Consider the following 22,607-nt stretch of genomic DNA (forward strand, 5'->3'; position numbering starts at 1 on the left):
TCAATAATGTATTGAGAATTGTGGCATCCCTAGTCTTTAGTGTCTAACTAAACATTCGCTGGACGAGTGTTGGCCAAGACCTTTATTTGATCAACATACTTATAATTGATTACAATCCATTGTAAGTACTTTACATTTGAGTGCGCATTTGTTTCCCTTAATTGGGATGGTGGAGAATGTTTTTAAAATATTAATAATTAATATAATTAATTATTAATGATCAAAAGCCCCTCCTTTAAAATTGCTGCACAGCAATGAGCTTGTAAACAGGAAATAAATGATAAGTGAATAACTATAAATATGAGTATTATTATTAGCATCATGATAGTTAATGATGTGCCCTCTGTTCTGTACCTGAAATAATAAATGTCCATAGGTTTCTTCATGATTGCCCTGTGATATTACATCTAGAAGTTGCCACTCTCCTGGGATCTGAAGTGACTGTTGGTATGATACGCTGGACCAGTCTCCCAATACTATTTTATCTGTGGGTAAATTGAAACAAATCATGAATAATCATTAGAATTTTATTAACATTATGAATTACTTAAATAATGGATGTGCTTTTTGTAGCTTTGCTATGTTGACTCAAATAACATGATGCCAGTTTAATATACAATTATTTGTACCTATGAAGAAAGGATCTGTGACGTCATAAGGGTGAGTAAATTATGAGAGATTATTTATATTTGGGTGAACCTTTTAGATTTACCTCTAAGTGATAAAGATCGAAGAGTTAGGTCGCAGGTTTGTGTGTCAAAGGGAAATCTGTACAAGTCCATGCTACAGACAGTGGTCAAAGATAAAATGTCAACCTTGACAAAGTAGCCATTCCAGTTTAATGTGACATATGGAGACTCTGATGCAAACTCTGTCTTGATGCTGAATAAATAAACAAAACAAATGTATGCATACAGATATTTAAATCAAATCAAGTAACTCTTACCCCAGTGGTTCTCAAACTGGGGGGCTCAGTTTTTTAAGAAGGGGTGCACTTTACACAAGGGGGGTGCACTGCATGTCGAAAGTTTGAGAACCACTGCCTTACCCACCTGGCACCAATTATAACATCAAAAGAATGTTGGACATTAACAGCTTTTGGCTAATGTTGGATTTTGGTTACAAATCAGATAGATTTCAAAACCTTAACTTGACGTTTACAAAAGCACAAACTGACAATGAACAAAGGTTTAGCTGTAGTTCTTGATGATGTTTTCATTATAGTGATCATTGTTTATCTTAGTTGGTCTTTTGACATTTGGCTGTTATTAAATCATAATTAAGGATGTGCCGGAAACCAAATACGTTATTCTGAAATGCATGGATAATGGCTTCAAAATGAACTACAGCACTACATTATAAACCCCTTAAAGCAATAATAATATGTGTGCGAAGTGAATGAATGAAATGACATAAGTTAAAATTTCTACTTTCTCTTATACATCTGTGACATCATCACTGCTTGCGCACGCAACCGAGAGGCAGAAAGAGCCTTGAGTTGGAGATTAGTAGCGGTGTCTGTAAGTCAAAATGCCAAGGAGTTGTTGGGTGGTTAATTATACCAACAGAGCCAATTCTGGGTGCCTGATGTTAATATACCAGTAGATGTGACTATTACGTTACTAGTAGTGATGCGCGGGTCGGTGTTTTTTCCAACCCGCGGGTCCCGCTTTTATGAAATATTTGGCTCGCCCCGCAACACAGTATCTATTTTTACAACCCGCCCCGCGCCCGCGACCATTAAAATAGACATACTAGGCATTTGTAATGTAAATAAAAAGAGGCTTTATTTCAGCCTAAAAGTTCTTGGAAACAAACAGCCATTAGATTACATCGCCCTGTAAACTGGCAACAACATACACGAATGAGCAATAGAAACCAGCATGGTCATATTAATATAGAGATAGGATAATGATAAACCAGGGGTGTCCAATACGTCGATCGCAAAGGCAATGCCGGTAGATCGCACATAAGTTAACTGTGTATTTTCATGCTGCTCCATGCCTCCACGAGAAAATTGGCATTATGAGTAATTGTGAAACACGTTTCTTCTCATATGTGTTTTTATAAATCTTATGCCTGCCCGCTGCAGCTCAGTCGTGTAAACTTCCGAAATTTACAAGGATGCAATCGCATCACATTCTTGCCTTCATGCACAAGCTGATGCACGCGCCCAGTGTGTGTGCGCGTGCGTGTGCGTGCGTGTGCGCGTGAGCGAGCGAACGAGAGGAGAGAGAGGCAGCGTTGTGCTGATATATGCTTCTGATACTATTGTAATTTTCTTTCTAGTTTGTTTCACTAAATCTCTGCTATTTTAAACAGTATTGACATGTGCTCCAGGAAAAATATGCGAAAATGCCAGTAAAACTGACTATTATCAGCTTAAATAGAATTTAGTTTGACCTAAAGGAAGTCTATCCTTTTTCCATATTAAACTATGTTATTACCTTAACTAAGAAGAGTTGATACATACCTCTATCATCTTAGTGCGTGCACGTAGCGACACTTTGATAGCATTTAGCCTGAAAAATAAGTAAAAAAAAAAGCATTTAGCCTCATAATGAGAGGGAGAGGTTACTACGCCGAGTCGAAGTACTCCCAAAAGTGCTATTCCGCCATACAATATAGTTCCTCTTTTAAATTCGCTTAGAAAAGCACTACGTTTTACTTTGAGCCACCATACTTGCTCGTATAACTACTCGTCTTAAATAGGAAAAACGTTGATGTGTTTGGTCACTTCTAACTTTATCTCTATTTGGTACCATTGAATGAATGGGGCTAAGTTAAATGTTATCAAAGTGTCGCCGCGCGCCACAGCGCTTACGCGCACGCACTAAGATGATTAATTATGATGATTTAATAGCAGAGATGGACAATACTTAGTTACATTTTCCAAGCATTTGTGCTTTATTAGGGTGTTTGTATTGGAAATTTTTTACTTCACTACATTTTAAAGAATAGAATCATACTGTGTATTCTTTTATATTGCATATTAAAATGCAGATACATTTTGTAGCCCGACAGGAATTCGCCATAGCCCCGGGACGTCGGGGTAGCGATTTTGCGAGCCCTGTATAGGTTTGTTTTGTAGAAAGACTTTCTTTAAAGTGAATTTCGTTTTGTATAAATTGTATTTTAATATTAATCAATGTTTAATCAAACAATTGCCTTGATTTAATAAATAAGAAGCAAACCAAGAACGTCTGTGGTGTGGATTGAAGTGAACCCACTATATTTCCGCAGCCTACATCTTTCTGCTTTTAATGCATTTGTCACCAGGTGACGATCTGTGAGGGCGGAACCAAAAGTGTGGAAGATGGGTTCCGCCCGACGATGGTTCCGCCCGGACAACTAACTCTAAACACCGGGATTTCCGGGGTTTTCCCGAACGTTAAATCAAGCCAAATTACACGCAGGTGGGGGCGATTGACACGGCGATTCCTGATAGGCTGATCAGAGGAGAAAGCAGAGTACAATAAGGCCTTTGAAGACATCAGATGTGTGCTGTTGGTGTACTTTGTGCACGCTGTGTTTGCTGTTGTGGAAGCCGCCGTAGTGATCCACGTCGATCCCTTGGGGAAGAGAAGAGGCAAAAGGTGACTAGGTGAAGAGATTTGTGGACGGATTTACTTGTGGATGTGATGATTTAGAATCAATGAGTGCAGTGAAACCCCAGGTTGTGAGCACAAACAACGAGTGAGTAACCGCTGTTGCATGTGTATGCTGCATTGACAAAAGGCTGCTATTGTGTATTCTGAGTGTGTTAAAGGTACCTGGCCCCACTGTGAAGGGAAGCGTGGGTGAGCCGTGGAACAACCGGAAGTACGAACAGGTTGTGAGATCAAACAACGAGTGAGTAATCTCTGTTGCATGTGTATGCTGTATTGACAAAAGGCTGCTAGTGTGTATTCTGAGTGTGTTAAAGGTACCTGGCCCCACTGTGAAGGGAAGCATGGGTGAGCTGTGGGACAACCGGAAGTGCGAACGGGAACGACTTGGGAGCTGATGCTGTAGGTCGTCTGGCCCTGCGGATACAAGAAGCGTGGGTGAGCCAAACGGGTAGCAAACAACATACAGGGGTTGTGCTGACTGTGTTCTATTATATACTATACTGTCTCTCCTGCGGTGAGGGCGATGCCCAGCCAGCCTCACTGACCGGCCGAGGCCAGGTGGTCCAGTCCAGAAATTCACGTGAGAGTGTGTCGAGTGCTGTGGGGTGAGTGAACTTATCATTTGGTGTTTACACAAGCTTGCTGTGTGTGCTGTGTCTGTAGCGACCAGAACCGCCCCCGCCTCGGACGGCTCGTAAGGAAGGGATAACACGTCGTGGCTCGCGCCCCGTGTGAAGAAGAGCTCAGACCTTTCGGCCCCCTGTGTGTCATCATTAACCAACTCACTTTCGAAAGCAGACAGTGGTGAAGCCCAGCGCTACGTCCAAGTGAGTAGCAAACTAAGTGCACTGTAAGGATTTTGGGTCGCGGTAGTATTTAGATTTATTCCACAGAAGCCCTTGGTGTGTGCGGAGCCTCATCGAGAGTTCGCCCCAGCTCGTGGCCCCCAGTTGTCCAAGCAAGGAGGGAGAGCCCGGGAAGCGTTCGGCTCCGTAGCACTCGACCCAGCCGTCCCCACGACACCCCTGAGGCGTAAGCAGACGGGTGAAGGTATACGGTGCACGAACGTTGTGCGAAAGCCCACTGTCCAACGTACACGAGAAATCCATACCTCGTGGATAACTAAATTGTGTGATGTGATAAACTTACCTGTACTTACAGCAGCGCCCTGAGGAAGAAACAAACTGTGAAGAGAGAGTGAAATACCTACCTTTGTCCTAGTGTACCGCCTCAAAGTGAACGAGACAGTCCAAGCCCCGTGAGTAACTTACCTGTGTGATGTGTTAACCTGTCTGTGCTTAAAGCAATGTCCAGAGGAAGAAACGAACTATGAAGAGAGAGAGGAATACTTACCTTTGTCCTAGTGCACCGCCTCAAAGTGAACGCGACAGCCTAAGCCTCGTGAGTAACTTACCTGTGTGATGTGTTAACCTGTCTGTGCTTAAAGCAACGTCCAGAGGGAGAAACGAACTGTGAAGAGAGAGTGACATACCTACCTTTGTCCTAGTGTACCGCCTCCAAGTGAACGAGACAGTCCAAGCCCCGTGAGTAACTTACCTGTGTGATGTGTTAACCTGTCTGTGCTTAAAGCAACGTCCAGAGGAAGAAACGAACTGTGAAGAGAGAGAGGAATACTTACCTTTGTCCTAGTGCACCGCCTCGAAGTGAACGAGACAGCCTAAGCCCCGTGAGTAACTTACCTGTGTGATGTGTTAACCTGTCTGTGCTTAAAGCAACGTCCAGAGGGAGAAACGAACTGTGAAGAGAGAGTGACATACCTACCTTTGTCCTAGTGTACCGCCTCAAAGTGAACGAGACAGTCCAAGCCCCGTGAGTAACTTACCTGTGTGATGTGCTAATCTGTCTGTGTTACAGTCACACCCGGAGGAAGAAACGAACTGTGGAGAGAGAGTGAAATACTTACCTTTGCCTTGTTACACCGTCCCGAAGAGAGCGAGGGGCCCCCACAGGGAAAAACCTAAGAGTGCAGGAGATACGGATGAAAAAGCAGGCTAGTTGCCGTCCCGTGTTAAAATCAAGTCACTAACAGAGTTTTACTTGTTTTGCCTCCAGGAGGAACGGAGGGCGCCACGGATTCAAGGACCAAGCCGTAAAGGAGCCCCTGTCCCCATTCCTTGGTCCAAATTGCCCTGGAGGCGAGAAGAAGTCTTATTAGTTTTAATTGCCCTTTCCCCTTCCCCTTCTTCTTTTAACTATTTAAATAAAGCTATACTTTTAAACTGTAGTATACTTGTCTGTCTGGTCATTGGAGTGGTCTTGGGAACCTCCTCGAGATGGAAGTTAGAGAGGGGCGTGGCCTTTTAGTCACCTTGGTTCTGCCCCCGGCCGTGACAGATTTCTTAAATTAATGTCTCAGTTACACAGTAGGCTTATAGGTAGTTATGATAGGCTATTTGTTGCTTAAAAGCAATAGGCTATATTGTATAAAGTGTAGCAATAAACGTGGCGTGACTTATAGAGTTGAGTTAGAGAGCTCGTAGGCTATAACAAACAACATCACTGTGATCAGATCTTTTCTTTCTATTTTTTACCCCGCTGTCATATTTGTTGTGTGTTTATGTTATTGAGAGGAAAGCGCGCAGCACATATTGATAACGTGTTGTTATTCAAAATACGTTTTCCACTTGCTTGCAAAATAAGTTATCAAAGTGATCATTGCTGAAAGCTGCTCGGGAATATTTTTCTCATTAGAACCATAATGTAACGCAACATTCAACTTCTTTATAATAGTTTTTAAATAGTTATCAGGCTTACTTATAATTTTACTGTTTTTAACATAACATGCAATAGATAAAATACACCATATGAAGTTGTATCCATTTCTAACTATACAGAGTAGTATTTTTTTACATTTCTGATTGGGCGGGCCAGCTGTCAATCTGGGCGGGCCCAGGCCCGTCCAGGCCCGCCCATAGCTCCGCGCTTTACAACTACAGAACAATAACAACGTCAATATACCTGAATAACAGTACAACAATAATTACATCCACAAAGAAAGAATAATCACTGTTACCTGTTGAGAAGAATTTTTGCGAACTGCGCGTCTGTCTTGACACCTCTCTGTTCATTCATTGCTCTCCAGCGTTTAAATGTTTCTCCATTAACGACTCAGGTTACATTAAGTTACGTTCTTCTGACAATTTTCTCCTATTCCCAGCGGCTTTAAAAAAGTCTTTCTTTTGCATCCTACTTCGGGGTTTTCTCTTCCATGGTGCAAATTCGAGGAGGAAAGCAGGATCGACAATGAAAACAAAACGAAACTTAAGATGGAGTTTCATGCGCTATGCGCCGCCTGTGTAAAGTTACTGGAGCGCGCACGTATCTCACAAGGATCGTAATGGCAGTGATTGACAAGCCAGAGGGCCAATGATGATTGCGATGACAGGGGCGTAGGCAGAAATTGTATTTTGGGCGGGCCGGAGCAAAAGTGAGTGGGCCTATAGTTTATCAGAATAAAATTACTTAAATAATAATTAAACCTTAGAGTGGAAAAAAACAATATACAAACTGCAAAAACAGTGACATCTTTACTTTTCAATTTTTGGCGAAGTAAATAATAAAACACTGTCTAAACATGTTAAACCAACAGAGCTCAATAAAGGCTGGACAAACCAGGATTATTCAGGCTAGTCAGCAGTGCAAAAACAGTTCACCTGAAATAAAGTAGGCTAAAAATAAATTGAAATGACGAAAACTCTCAGCAGAGCACGGTTTGAAATAAATAACAACACAATCAACCATATACAGTGCAATCAGCGTGGTGGAAATTAAGCTTTTGTGCCAGAAATTAGTTAAACAGCATGCCTACCTTTGTTGTTTTAATTCTTCAAAACAAGACGCAAACGCCTGGGTTTGATGTTGAAAACATAAATGATCTCATTATAGTCCAAAGAGTCACAGAGTTCTTTTTCAAAAAACAAAAGGTTGTTGAGGCGGGTAGTAACTCATGGATGCAAATTGGGTTGTGAAGGTGGTTCATCAATTGCAGTTAGATCGGCGGGTAACCTGTGTCAGACTGACCGGCAGAGAGCACTGGAACTGCCGCCAGAGAGCAAGCGGCAGCCGGCGCCACCAGCGTCTGAAGAACTGGGCTGGTAAGACTCGGTAGATGGAGGCAGTGGCGTATCTTCTTCATCAAATCTTGCTTTTTTAAATAACACATTAAAGAAACTTTAGCCATTATTGTGGCAATGTTAATATTTGCGAAAAAAGCAGTTAGCAAAGTTAGCTGGCAGACTGCCAGAGCCCGCCGGCCGCCGCCCCCCACAGAGTCTATCTATCAGAACTCCTAGCAACCAAGCAACCAATTACGTTTCGGAAGCTTCCTACAACTTGCTTCAACAATTCCATTTTATTTAGAAAGCAAATTAAACACACACCAGTCAATAATAAAGCCGGTTTATGTTAATATATTTTATTAAATACATTTGAATAATAAAAATAAACTAAAAATCTATTTTGGTTAAACTTGCCTGGGCGGGCCAGGGAGTTATGTGGGCGGGCCAGTGCCGCCCTGGCCCATTACTGGCTACGCCCCTGTGCGATGACCTTGTGCACAGATGACGTATATTAATATTATTACTTTCAGTGCACCTAATAAATAGTCTTTTATCATTTAGTAAAGACAGTTTCAAGTAATATTGCAAAAATGTATAAAACAGACATCCTCTTTTCCACCTTTAAATATTAAATGTAAAACAAAAACTTGTGTTTATGAAATGTAATAGAATACAAATTGTGATAATATGCTTTGGAATGTATGTTTTCCAAAGAAAAACAAAACACAAATACTTGAAAAAAAATACTTTTAAGTAGAAAGTAAAACCTTTGCTTGATTGTGACCCTAGCAACTTGTCAACCCACCTGTGGTCTGTGGATGCTGGAATGAACGATCAATTTACTTCTCCTTTCGGTGTTTTTTTGGTAAATGATAAAACGATAGCTACGAATTCTTGTTAATCTGTAAGTACAGTCTATCGCACAACAGCTGATTCCGATTTAGTCGCGTTTTCCCTGATTTCACACTGTACTCCAATTTCTGCCGCTCTGTCTTTTGCCACACTGTAGGCGTAACCGCAGGCACTTTCGCCGAAGGTGACGTCACGTGCATACCCTCTCTTAGGAAGTTGCTTTGAAAACCGAAATGAACAGTGGCGGCTGGTCACTAGGGGGTGCTGGGGCGTCGCCCCCTTAAAGTTGGCCAGATAGGAAAACTACTATAACATGTTACTAAAAAGTTAAATATATAGTGCAAACTAATACAAAATAAAATCATTTAGTTGTACTATTTCACTGTTAGTCATGTTATAATTCATTTAAAAATCAAAAGTGAGTTTGTTGTGTGTGTGTCATGTTTGTGTGTCTGGGGCGTATCCCTAATGATTGTCTATGTAGGTCAGTAAAAAGGGTAAAAACAAGTGACCTGAGGTTTGTTGGAGAAAATGATTTTATTACCATTTATGGATATGTTTCTTTGTAACCAATACTTTGCTTCTTCCTTATAGCAACATAAGAATATGTGCTAAGTTTTAACACCCCCCACCTTTCTTAGTTTGGGGTGGTGGAAAGTTTTGCTTATCTATTAAGAACACAGTTTTTTCTATAGTCTAGTTTAAAGATGCTTTTAGATGTGTGTGTATGTGCGTGTTACATTCATGACGTATGTTGTCTTGCACTTATCTTTTTTTGGGTGTCAACCCATCTAATAAAAATGAGCTTGCAGACAAAGAAACGGAGAGAGACAGCTTGAGCATTTCTAAAAGAGGAATCGCTTAGGTTACTCATGTAACCCCGGTTCCCTGAAATAACGGGAACGAAGCATTGCGTCAGTTTGCTGACGCTATGGGGGGAAACTCCTGTTTACTCCGTGATTGAAGCCTATTGGTTAACGTCTGTAGAAAATACAGACCAATGACGTTTGAGCCCGCGCGGGGGCGTGGCACACGTCCCTATATAAGCCGGTGAAATACGTCAAGAGCTCATTATTATTCGACTGAAGCGCGCAGCCGAATAACACTCGCTGCGTAGACGTTTGTAGCACGGCCAGCGACGCAATGCTTCGTTCCCGTTATTTCAGGGAACCGGGGTTACATGAGTAACCTAAGCGTTCCCTTTCAATACGGTTCACTTCGCATTGCGTCAGTTTGCTGACGCTATGGGGGAACGTAATCCCATCCCGCCGTGCATACACAACGGACTGAGGTGCCCTTACCGGAGAGACACTGCATGTGGCCCTAACCCAGCATATACATAGCTCTAGCGAGCGCAAGTGTAAGCACCATATATGAGACAGTAATACGCATACAGTGAAGTTTCTAAACGCACCATGATGCATATACAATAGAGCACGAGACGGCGGGTTCCCTGAGCGCGCCGCGAGCTGTGCATGATTTATTAATAGGTAGCCATGACGGTGAGCTAGCAACGCACCGTGAAGGCATACAGAAACGCAATCGCGTGAATCATTAAGCCGATAAGACCTGTGCTTGTAAGGCAGGGACATCCAGGCTATAAAATCTGACAAACGTAGACGGCGAGGACCAGCCGGCCGCGTTACAAATGTCAACGATAGAAATCCCCGTAGACCAAGCCCAAGATGAAGCCATACCCCTCGTGGAGTGAGCTTTTAAACCAACTGGACAATGTTCATTCAGGGAGGCGTAAGCCAAAGCAATGGCTTCGACGATCCATTTAGATAGCCTCTGTTTAGTGAGCGGCATACCTAAGGAATGTTGTGCGAAGCTTACGAACAGCTGATCTGACTTGCGGTATGAGGCAGAACGGTCCGTGTATATTCTTAACGCTCTGACGGGGCAGAGCGTGTTCGGGGTTTGTTCGCCGTCCGCCGTTGGAAGGGCGAGAAGTGAAACCACCTGAACTCTAAATGGCGTGGTCAAAACTTTAGGAATGTATCCCGCTCTCGGTCTAAGGATCACTTTGCTATCGTTAGGACCGAATTCCAGACACGACGGGTCAATTGAAAACGCGTGTAAATCGCCCACTCGTTTAACCGATGCCAACGCCAGGAGGAGAGCGGTTTTAAACGAGAGAGCGCGCAGGTCAGCCTGCTCGAGGGGCTCGAAAGGGGGACCGCGCAGCGCTTTCAGGACCGTGGACAGATCCCAAGACGGGACCGTGTTAGGTCGCGGTGGGTGTAGTCTGCGAGCGCCTCTGAGGAATTTAATGATTAGATCATGTTTTCCCACGGTGCGACCGGCGATAAGGGCGTGATTCGCCGTTATCGCCGCCACATACACTTTAAGCGTCGAGGGCGCGCGACCGCTGTCCAGCATTTCCTGCAGAAAGGAGAGAATATGCTCCACTTCACAGGTGTTTGGGTTTAAGTCTTTCGTCGTGCACCAATCAGAAAAAATAGACCACTTTTGAGCGTAAAGGCGCCTGGTAGATGGGGCCCTAGCTTCAGTTAGAGTATTTAACACTCGTCCTGAAAGGCGTGAAGGTTGCCGTTCAGAGACCAAACGTGTAGATTCCATAGCTCCGGCTGTGGATGCCATATCGTCCCTCTCGCCTGAGATAGGAGGTCTTTCCTCAGCGGTACTGGCCATGGTGCTGATGTTTTCAGCTGCCATAGGTCGGGGAGCCACGGTTGATTGTGCCAAAACGGAGCGACCAGAATTATCGCGCATTTCGTCTCTCTTATCCTCTGAAGGACCTGTGGTAACAGGGCCACCGGAGGAAAAGCATACAGAAGACACGCCGGCCATGCTTGCGACAGGGCATCGTGATGTCTCGAGAAGAAGATCGGGCAATGCGCGTTCTCGTCTGATGCAAACAGATCGATCTCCGCCCGGCCGAAGACGGTCCATATTCTCTCGACCGTCTGAGGATGCAGTCTCCATTCTCCCGGCGGCGGACCGTTGCGCGAGAGAATGTCTGCACCCGTATTGGCTACACCCGGTACGTGAGTCGCTTTTAACGAACGTACGTTCGCGTGAGCCCATAATAAAAGCCGTTTCGCCAGCCTGGATAGGGAGCGAGATCTCAGCCCTCCTTGGTGGTTTATGAACGAAACCACCGTCATACTGTCCGACCGCACTAGAACGTGTTGATGTTGGAGTTTCGGTCGAAAGTGTCGTAGCGCTAAGATAACCGCCCACATCTCGAGGTGGTTGATATGTAGCTGAGACAACTGGTTGTTCCACGCACCGAAGGCGAGCTCGCCGTCGCAGTGAGCGCCCCAACCCGTCGCAGACGCATCCGTAGTCACCACTTTCCTCCTGCTCACGGAGCCGAGCTCCGTGCCCGAGAGGAAAAGGTGAGGGGATGTCCATATCGAAAGCGCTTTCACGCAGCTGTACGTGATTTTGATTAATAAGCGGCCCGACAACCAAGCACGGGGCGGAACTTTCGCTTTCAACCAAAACTGAAGCGGCCTCATGAACAGCATTCCCAACGGTATTAGTGGGGATGCTGCTGCCATCAGACCCAGCATTTTCTGGAATCGTTTGAGAGGGAGATGTGAACCCGCTTTGAACGATGCCGCCTCGCGTCTGACCGTGAGCGCGCGTTCCTGTGTAAGCCATGCCCGCATCTTGCGTCGTGCCTAAGAACGTGATTCGCTGCGTGGGGGTGAGCAAACTCTTCTGGAGGTTGATTTTGAACCCCAAATTCTCCAAATGCTGGAGTACAACGGTCTTGTGCGCAGTAATTTCCCTCTCTGACTGTGCCAGAATAAGCCAATCGTCGAGGTAATTCAATATGCGGATGCCGCTCTGTCTGAGAGGGGCGAGAGCCGCATCCGCACATTTGGTAAATGTGCGTGGTGCCAGAGATAATCCGAAGGGCAGAACTTTGTACTGGTATGCTGTCCCGTCGAACGCGAATCTTAGGAACGGCCTGTGACGTGGCGCTATCGGAATGTGAAAGTAAGCGTCTTTCAGATCCACTGATATGAACCAATCGCCCGGTCGAATTAACGCCATGATTCGTCTGGCTGTAAGCATTTTGAATGGCCGTTTGGCAAGAGCGCGATTCAAAACGCGTAGATCCAATATCGGTCTGAGGCCGCCGTCTTTCTTTGGAACGAGAAAATAACGACTGTAAAAGCCTGATTCGCTTTGATCCGCCGGGACCGTCTCTATCGCGTCTTTTAGTAATAAAGAACGCACCTCTTCCCTGAGGATCTGTATACGATCGTCTGGGACAGTGGTGTAGAGAACGCCGCGAAACCGGGGTGGTCTCCGGGCGAATTGAAGTGAATAACCGTGTTGGATTACGTTTAGAATCCAGCCCGGCATACCGGGGGTGGATTGCCAAACGTGAAATTTGACGGCGAGCGTCGATATGCTTATGGACGTTAAGCCGTGTGTGTGTGTTTGTGTGTACAGAGGAGGAAATTTGCTCTTTTTGTGAAAAGGTAAAAATTTGTGTTTCGCTGTTACAGCGAGGGTGTGTCCAGCGCCCGAGGGGACTGAAACACGCAGAACTTTCGAGGGCGGGCCGGCCGAAGCGGGACCAGAGCCTCTTTTCCTCCTCAGACTCTCTTCAGGGAGGCGGTGCCGGCGTCGGGTCCAGCGTAATCCTAGGACGGGGACCGCGGCGTCGAGGCGGGCCAGCCGGTCGTGCAGGACGCTGGCGCTTGACCTCCGGTTCAGCTCTCGGCTGGGGCTGAGCTGGTGCTGGCTTAGGGCGTTGAGTTGGCGGCGGTTTTGGGCGGCCGGTCTCAGACGCTGAGGCAGATCGTTTCGGTAGAAAATGCCGCATAGCCTGCGACGATTTCTGTGCCTCAGTGAAGCGCTGGGTGAACCCCTCCACAGCGGAGCCGAAGAGCCCCGACGGTGACACGGGCGAGTCAAGAAGGGCAACCCGGTCCGTGTCCTTGATTTCCGTCAAGTTCAGCCACAGATGTCTCTCCAGAACAACCAGGCTGGCCATGGCTCTTCCTACAGCCTGAGTGGCGACTTTAGTGGCGCGAAGGGCCAGATCAGTCGCGCTGCGCAGGTTTTGAAAGGTCGATGGGTCCGGACCTGACTCGTCCATGTCACGGAGGAGTTTTGCCTGGTATACCTGCAGTACCGCCATCGTATGGAGAGCGGATGCAGCGTGTCCGTCGGCGGCGTAGGATTTCGACGCCAGGGTCGATGTCAGGCGACAGGGCTTCGACGGATGGTTCAACTTAGCCCTCCATCCGCCGGCTGAAGACGGGCAGAGATGGGCGGCGACAGTTTCCTCGAGCGGCGGCATCTTAGAGTAGCCGTGTTCGTCGGCGCCGTCCACTACGGAGAGGACGTGGGAGACGGCGCTCTGAGCTCGGGTGGAGTGGGGAGCACGCCAGGATTTGGTGAGCTCCTGGTGAACCTCAGGGAAAAACGGCGCCTGCCGTTGGCGGGATGATTGACGGCGCCCGGGCTGCAGAAACCACTCGTCCAACCGGCTGAGTTGAGGCTCTGACGGCGGCGACCACTTGATATTGAGCTCCGCCGTAGCTTGCGTCAAGATGCGGATGAGCTCAGAGTCGTGAGGACGCGACTCGGTAGGTTCATCGGCGGCGGCTGCGTGGGCGTCGTCATCCGAAGCCGCCCAATCCTCCAACTCCTCAGAGGATGACATCATCTCCAAGTTGTCACCGGACCCAAAGGAAACCATGCCGCTAGCACTCGGCAGGGGGCGTAAGTCCTCACGGGCGAAGGTGACAGGATGACGGCGGGGAGACAGAGCACGCGGGGGATGAGCCGGCGTGGACTCGGTCTCAGGGTGTCTTCCAGCTTCACGGCTCCGCTGCTGTTTAGGCGGGAGAGCACGGGAAGCCTTCCGTTTAAAGATATCGAGGCGGGAGCGCAGCACCGCGATAGGAAGGAGCTCGCAGTGGGCGCAGCCCGCCTCAGTGAGTACGGCCTCGGCGTGGGCAGGACCCAGACAGATGACGCACTCTTTGTGGAAATCCTCCACGGGCAAAGGGGCTCGGCAGGAGCCGCAATGCCGAAGCGACATTATCTCAACGCGCTTCTGCTCTTTTAGATACTCTTGTAGGCTCACCGGAAAGCGGCAGGGGAACACGCTGGTGTGTTGTAGTCCGCTGCAGTGCTTGGATCGACGGCGAGTAAGGGCTTCTTCTTCGGAGCAGCGAGAAGGTTCGCGCTGAAGGAGAAAAGTAATGAGCTCTTGACGTATTTCACCGGCTTATATAGGGACGTGTGCCACGCCCCCGCGCGGGCTCAAACGTCATTGGTCTGTATTTTCTACAGACGTTAACCAATAGGCTTCAATCACGGAGTAAACAGGAGTTTCCCCCCATAGCGTCAGCAAACTGACGCAATGCGAAGTGAACCGTATTGAAAGGGAACTCTCTGGTTCTTTCCCTCGCGAGTTTTAAACCTTTATTCTTGGTCTGATGTGTTTTAATTGTTGTTAAGGTAAATTGAATAAACCTAACAAGGTTGAGCTCTAATTCGCTGGTTTCGGATCCGCCCTGCAGGCAGGACTGTGCGCCGCAAATCCTCCCACTTATGTTGTAAGCGAATCAATATTGTTTAAAATTTTTTTTATCTCTGGTGATTGGACCATTCTCAGAGTCTCATAACCGCGTTGCAGAGTGTTGTGTTAACTGATAGCTACAGTACTGATCAGTGAAAGCAAGTGAAATGTCTTGAGATGAAGGAAAATATTATTTTATCCTTACAAAATCACCCTATACAAGGTATTTAATTGATGAATAAATAAAGGATTAAGAAGCTTGGACCAGATCGACCAACGGAGTCAAATGATGGCAGTCTGTGTGCTCCACCACTTCTCATGGCAAACGGAGTTGGCTAGCTGGTAGGGCTGCACGATTAATCATATTTTTATCATGATAACGATATGCGTGCCCCACGATTATTTAATGACAATCGTCACAATTAATGTGTAAAGACCAAGCACAAAACAGACAGTCTAGAATCAAGCAATGTGTTTGTTATGGGCGGAGTCAGAGTAAACGAGTGTTTTTGCAAGCGCAGTCTGTGTTATGGTAGAAATACGTTAGCATCACAAGATTTACGGTCATTCACCTTGAACGAGAATAAAGGCAGAGCAACAAGAAGAAAGTGCAGAAATATGTATGTTTAATTCCCAAAAAGGGTCATATAGGCCTACCTACATTGTTTGGATATTTCGGATTTGAGGAAAGTGATGCTGATCAGGTAAGATACGTCTTGTGCAAACTGTGATCCTGTTCCGCCCAAACGTGAAATATCAAAAGTTTCAAAAGTTGAAGCCGCAACCATAAAAAAATCCCCGACCATCCACGACACAGAAAACAATAAGGGATCGCTTATCATGTAAATTAGCCAAAGATATGTGTCAATAAGCACTGTGAGCAGCAAGGGGTTTTAAAAAAAATTATTGCCATAATTTGTTTTTATTTCAGTTTAATTCTAATTTGATATAAATATATATTAGAGCCCTGCATTTCAGCCTTTTTAAGCCCCTCGGGTCGGGTTTCAGACAAATTTTAACATCACAGATGATATGCGGCCAGGCCTCTGGATTTTTTAGGCTTCTCCACCTTTTTATATTTTAATTTAATTAAAACAAATGTTGAGACATTGATAAATTTTAAAAGACGTTTAACCTATCGCACGTGTCCACTACGCACATTCACAATGCACCTGTTGCAACGGTGTTTAGCGTCTTCGCCAGCAGCAGGACCTTCAGTGCATCGTGAAAAATGGAGAACTGAATTAAAACCTTAAATACTGCGCATAATCTATAAAAGACTTCTTTCTGTAGTCATGTAAAAATGCGGTGTCATTTTCTTCTTGTTTGAGAGACTTTTTTTCTTAGTTTAACTGTTGGATACACGAATAACCATGTTCTATGGTAAAGCCTTGAATTTTTATTGATGCATAGCGAATGTGTAAGGTAAGGCAACCTGCATGTTTATTTCGTTTTATTTCGTTTTGTTTTGATTCATTATTTTTCATTATTTTTCTGCACCCCGCCGCAACTGCGAGCAACAGAGCAGCCTCCCTCCGCTTTAAAAAAAATAGTGTGTTGATAATAAACATTTAAACTAACATTGTTATATGCTGAAAATATATATTTTATATAGATGTTATTGTAGGCAAGTGAAGTCTTGATTTGAGAGGCTGAACTGATCAAACAAGTCGTCAAAATGACGTTAGCTGTCGGCTGCTAACCGCTTGGTCATTATCAAAAACCTTAATTTAACCAACAAAAAAGGCTCTAAAATGTAAGAAATAAAAGATATTTTATAATTTTTACAGTTAAAACTGAACTGCTTTAATTGCTGCAATAGTAGTACAGCTGTAAGGAATCTGTGTAAGGAGTTATTTTTTTGTTATTTCTGCGCATTTCTTTTGCAAAATCTATGCGGAATTTTGCGGAATTATTTTAAATGTTTTAAAAAGATCTAAGAGAATGGGAGCTGTGGATATTACAAAACAATAAAATATTTTATAATATAGCCATAAAATGTATATAATATTATATACATGGCTGTAAAATGTGATAAAAATACAGAAGTAAATAGAAGTTCTTCACAAAAATAGTGATCGTAATTTTTAATCGTGATCAAAAGTTTGGGCAAAACAATCGTGATCATCATTTTTCCTGTAATCGTGCAGCCCTACTAGCTGGATATCATGTAAGTCTTGAGTTGTATTTTTTTCCCGTTTGCCATTTTAAACTCTTAATGCGTGATAGACGTGCACGACATGATATTATGTGGCGCGTTTGAGCTTGTGTTGCATGGACATAATGAGGGCGAGAGCTCATATATAATCCGGTATATTCCGTGGCTTGGTCAACTTTGTTGTTGTTAGTTTTGTTGTTGTAGAGTTTAAAAAAGCGCCCACTAGAAAAACACTGTTTTTAAGGAAACTTCACGAACTGTGCAGATTGAGCTGATGGACTGTATGTACTTAGTCTTTTGTGAGGGAAAAAATGTGCTTGTGCTATTGCTATAAAAGCAAAAAGAAACGTACAAGCCTGTGGTTAGGCAACTTTAGTGTCTCTTTTTGTGTGTGTTCGGTCGCGTTAAACGAAAAGTCTTTGACAGAGAAAATTTTAAGCAGAATAAAGAAAAAAATTTGAACGCAATTTTGGCAGATTGCCCATACAACTTAACTTGAGAATGTAATTCCTAGGCATGTCCAGTTGGTGGCAGTGTGTTGCTCAAATGACGCCCTGCTTTCTAAACATTCTCGCAATATTTTGATGTCATACACTGATTGGTCTGCGCATCGCTGTTGAAGTTAAACACTACAGGTACGCTGCAACCAGACACCCATCTAAGGTAAAGATACAAAATCTAATGACAAGAGTCTGCATTAATCTGCCTTCATGAGTTTATTACACAAGATGGTTTCAGATGAGTTTGTTCAATTCAGATTTTTACACGTTTATTGATATTTTAATCGCAGTAGTGTTTTGGATTTGTTCATTTGTCTGTTCAGCATACAGCCAGGGCCGCATTAATACATGGGCTTACCTGGGCTTAAGCCCAGGGCCTCGGGCTGGGAGGGGCCCTGAGATGCCGGAAAAAAATAACAACCGCATTTTATAAAAAGTTGATACTCCCTTTAAAATTTTGCTTAATCGCTTTGCTTAAAATTTCCGTGCGTGAATGCAGTTCCTGCGCAAGAAAATCTCTCACTTACTGTAGGCTACCCTGCAATCATTAGTGAGCTTTTTTACATTTCTGTCTGAAATATCCATTATTGCATTTCTGAAAGCAACACACAGACAACTTTCTGATAAAGTGACCGCAAGTGCCTTTCAAGTGATGAACAAAGACGAAACTGAGGACGTGTTTTTATCTTAAGTTAATATGAAAGACAACGTGTATATAAACATTCATTAAATGATTCCTCGTAACATTTTAAAGCCAAGATGTACAGAACAGCACACAAAGATGTTACACAAAACATTTTTAATAACTAAACCTAATAAATAACAAATGTGATTGTGCCTCGGAAGCGGCTAAGTTCAGCAATCTTATTTCATTTTGAGATTTAGCGTGGCAAGGTACGGAAATAAAAGACGAGAAATTAGGCTACATATAGCCTATTTTAATTTGTTACTGTAAATTATATAAAACAAGTTTAATATACAATTCCTTAAACGTTCATTTATAACCAGAAAACACTGAAATTAATGATTTTTTAGAAACTATATGCTCTATTATTTTGCACAGAAATAGGCTATCTGCTTGCTTACTTTCACTTTGATCATCTCTGTATACACTTGAAACACATGATGATTCTTATAACATTTGTTTCAGGAATCTCTTTTCTATCATTTGAAAGTTAACACCGACCATAATATTAAATCACAAGAGAGACAATTGTGTCAGATTCCGTGGAGATATTTGGGTGTCATTACCGGAAAAAAAAAACGGCTTACCTGTTTTGTAGCTCAACTTTTGACAAGTTGACTAACTTTTTTTAAATACATTTTAAAACTTATACTTGTCGAAAAAAATTTGTTTTTTGATGTTTAGTTTTATAAACACCTAAATATGATCACGCAGAGCACCTAGCGTGAAATAAGAATTCGGCTGAAATAATGTGACAGCATTAAACAGCGCAAAATCGACACAACGGAAAGCAATCCAAAACATACAGAACTTAAATTAGATCAGAATTTACATTTATAATTAATAAAAAAAAAAAAATGAAGTCAGAATCAAGTAAGGTGCCGAACATGTGTGCAAAATGCCTAAATGCACGGGGGAATAAAACACAAGCCACAAATAGTTTAATCAGACAACACTGAATAATCTATAAATTAAATAAAAACAAAGAAATTGTTAAAATAACGAAAGTGTAGAATTGCCTGTTTTGTCTTTTTAATTGCAGAAACAAAGAGACTTTGCAATGTTTTCTGGATATGGACGTGTAGCCCTGTCACGGGATTTATTCATGGACTTTAAACATATTTATTGAAAGCTAGTTTTTCACATATTATTTACTTAGTATTATCATAATAGGCTGTATATTTTTTATATTGGGAGAAAGCTGTTATATGTGAAATCAGATAATGTGCACTCTTATACAACTGTGCAGTAGTCGAATCAGGCTTCTCCTGTCAAAGCATCTAATCTTAGACTATTCGGGTCACCCCTAGCTAGGACTATGTGCATATGTTATGCAGTGATATTTGTGTATATTGTGGGCATTCTGATATGGTTTTAATATTTTGTTATTGCATTTATTCCAGCAAAATAAAAGCGTGACAACTTGCACTTGATTATAAAGATTGTGTGAATGTAGGCTGCAATTCTGGTGAATGAAGGGCCCCACAAGAGGTAAAGCCCAGGGGCCCCTAACAGTGTTAATGCGCCCCCGCATACAGCTCGCGTGTTTTATCGCCTCCACTGTCACTGTGAGAAAGAAAAACATTAATTCATCTGCTTCATGTGATGTTAAACATGTAAAGTGATGCACAGTCTCCGTTTATATGTTCTCTAACCAAATAAATAAACACATTTGACTTGTATGCTCGTCTTGTAAGTTTATGATTAGAATGACTGTGACGGACTCTTTACAACACTGTTAATCAAAAAAATGACGGAGATTGAAAAAGTCTATCGCAACCTGTGTGTGTGTGTGTCTGTGTGTGAATGATTACCTTGATATAAGTTCATTACAGATTCATAGTACATTTATTTTGTGCGTTTGATTTCAACTGTATCATTTTCCACATTTTAGCTATGCAGTAGCCTAATGATATTCGTCACCCGATAAATGGCTATTAACAGTACTGCATTACTACAGTAAAAGTTTGATTTTGAGTGTGTTTGCGCCCCCCCCCCCAAACTTTTTTAGCACCTGCTGCCACTGGAAATGACACTGGTTAATGTGAGTCTCTATGACGAGTTAGTTGATAGATTATTAGCCATAGCTCAGCTGATGGACGTGAAAAAAAAATACTCACTTTATATTCTGGCCTCAGTTTCTCCCATTTTTTTGTATATCATTTTGTCACAAACATCGCTTCATGTACTATTTTGCACATGATTTCAAATGACATAATACAAACCAATGTTTTTCCACATCACTCCGCCCAAGTAGCAGTGCTTCGTCTTCAGAGAATATAGTTCCCAGTATGTATACTGTTAAAAGATCGCTGTGTCTCATATTACCTTGTTATTTGTACATGGTGTGACTATACAAATCACAACACATGAATAGGAAAATGTTCGAGTTATTTTGTCACTTTCTGGGAGCAGTTTGCTAGCTGGAGCCATTCACTTCCAGTGCTAAACTAAGGTAGCGGGGGCTGCGTCAGACAGAGTTACAGCACGCACAGAGATGAGAAAGGTATGTATGGACTTATCTAACTCTGGGGGATACGGTGAATAAGCTAAATTCCCAAAATCTGGGCATGTTCTTTTAAAATTAGTCCTGACTCAATCAGGCATCCCAGCCGAACACCTTTTAGGACACTCTTTTTGCAAAGGTGCCACAACCACTGCCACTCAAAAAGGACTCTAGTAGCAGCAGGTCCAAGCTCCTGGTCATTGGTCATCTGAAAATTTCAAAAGCTATGTCAGATCTAACCACTTCCACATCAAAAAAGCACCCCAAACCCTTATCAGCTAAACCGACTTTAACTGGTTCGATTGTCGGCTAACCCATACGATCGCAATGAGTATTGATCTCCTGTCCAACGGTGAGAGAGCCCTTCCAATCGGTAACCGCTAAAAGTCTTCACGTCTATATCGGTGGGGCTTACCTGTCCAATCGCAGTGAGTATTGAACTCCTGTCGGACATTGCAAAAGCCCTCTAAAGCCCTATTCGGACGGGATTAGTTTTACAGGGGGACCTCTGAGAAAATCGTGCTTCTCAGAGGTCCTCTGTGTTTTTAATCCCATCCGAATCGGCCATGTCTGTGTTTTTCTCTGACAACATCCGTAAGAATTCCAGAGCAATTTACCTACTGTGTTTCGCCGAACTCAGAGGTCCTCTGAGAAATTTAATCCCGTCCGAATGCAAATGTCTGTGTTTGCCCGCAATATCTTTTGAAAACGCGGTTCATTTCGTGTTTTGGCCAACGTGATCTGCCGTAAGGTCTTACCAATGCGCGTATATTGTATTTCTTGAGTTCCATTCATTCAGATATGAATGTTTTTTCGCATTCGGCAAAATAAAATAATTAAATCAAGACAAGCTGAATATCAAACACTGTTAAGACTGGCCACTGTAATATCATTAACGTTATAAGAAACTCTGTTTAAAGTTGTTCAACTCCGGAAGGGTAATGTTAATTAATAAAGATATTAAATTTTATTAATCATTTTTTCTTCATTACTTTGTGTTTGTTATAAGCAGACAGTTATATAAAACACCTAGGCTAACGTTACTTTAGTAGGATTTGTATATTTTATTTTATTTGTTAAAATAAATAAATAAGTTACATGTTCTGTCATCATTTTACATTTAAAGCAAAATATGAAACATTACAAACACGCGTATCCAGAGCACGTATACTTCTGCAATGCCCAAATGCATGAAACAGACACTCCCATCTCTGGAATAGCCTGCATCATTTTAATCCTGTCCGAATCGGTACATAAAATCACAGACGTCCTGGGGGACACGTTGAAACTCAAACGTCGTTTGGAAAACTAATCCCGTCCGAATAGTGCTTTAATCTAGAATAACCAAACCTTAATTAGCTGCTTCAGGTGTGTTTGATTAGGGTTGGAGCTAAACTCTGCAGAGACACCGGCCCTCCAGGACCAGGATTGGTGACCACGTCCATATATAATCACAGTAAAACTTACCTAAGGGTTCTCAACATCAGTGGTTTTCAAACTGGGGGCCGGGGCTCCCAGGGGGGCCGCGAGATGGTGCCAGAGTTGGTGCCAGAGTTTTATGACACTTTATGAAATACATTAATTTATCATGAGTTCTGTGTAATTAATCCTAAAAGACATAAGGTTACTAACCAAAAGCACTACTTTTTTGTATAATTTAATGTTTTTTTATTAAAATGTTGAGTTTTAGAAC

The 22,607-nt window shown here is 43.3% G+C and overlaps 1 protein-coding gene across 1 annotated transcript in view; it reads right to left on the reverse strand.

Moving 5' to 3' along the window:
• The window catches only part of LOC135744760 (5-hydroxytryptamine receptor 3A-like), a 58,038-nt gene that overhangs the window by 17,068 nt on the left and 18,363 nt on the right, over positions 1-22,607 (reverse strand). Inside the window, exons 5-6 of the mRNA XM_065263069.1 lie at positions 713-882; positions 355-485 (exon numbers count right to left, since the gene is read on the reverse strand). Coding sequence (XP_065119141.1) covers positions 355-485; positions 713-882 — 301 coding nt within the window. The remainder of the gene's footprint in view (positions 1-354; positions 486-712; positions 883-22,607) is intronic.

This window comes from Paramisgurnus dabryanus, chromosome 3, assembly GCF_030506205.2.
Source record: "Paramisgurnus dabryanus chromosome 3, PD_genome_1.1, whole genome shotgun sequence".
Classification (NCBI taxonomy): Eukaryota; Metazoa; Chordata; class Actinopteri; order Cypriniformes; family Cobitidae; genus Paramisgurnus; species Paramisgurnus dabryanus.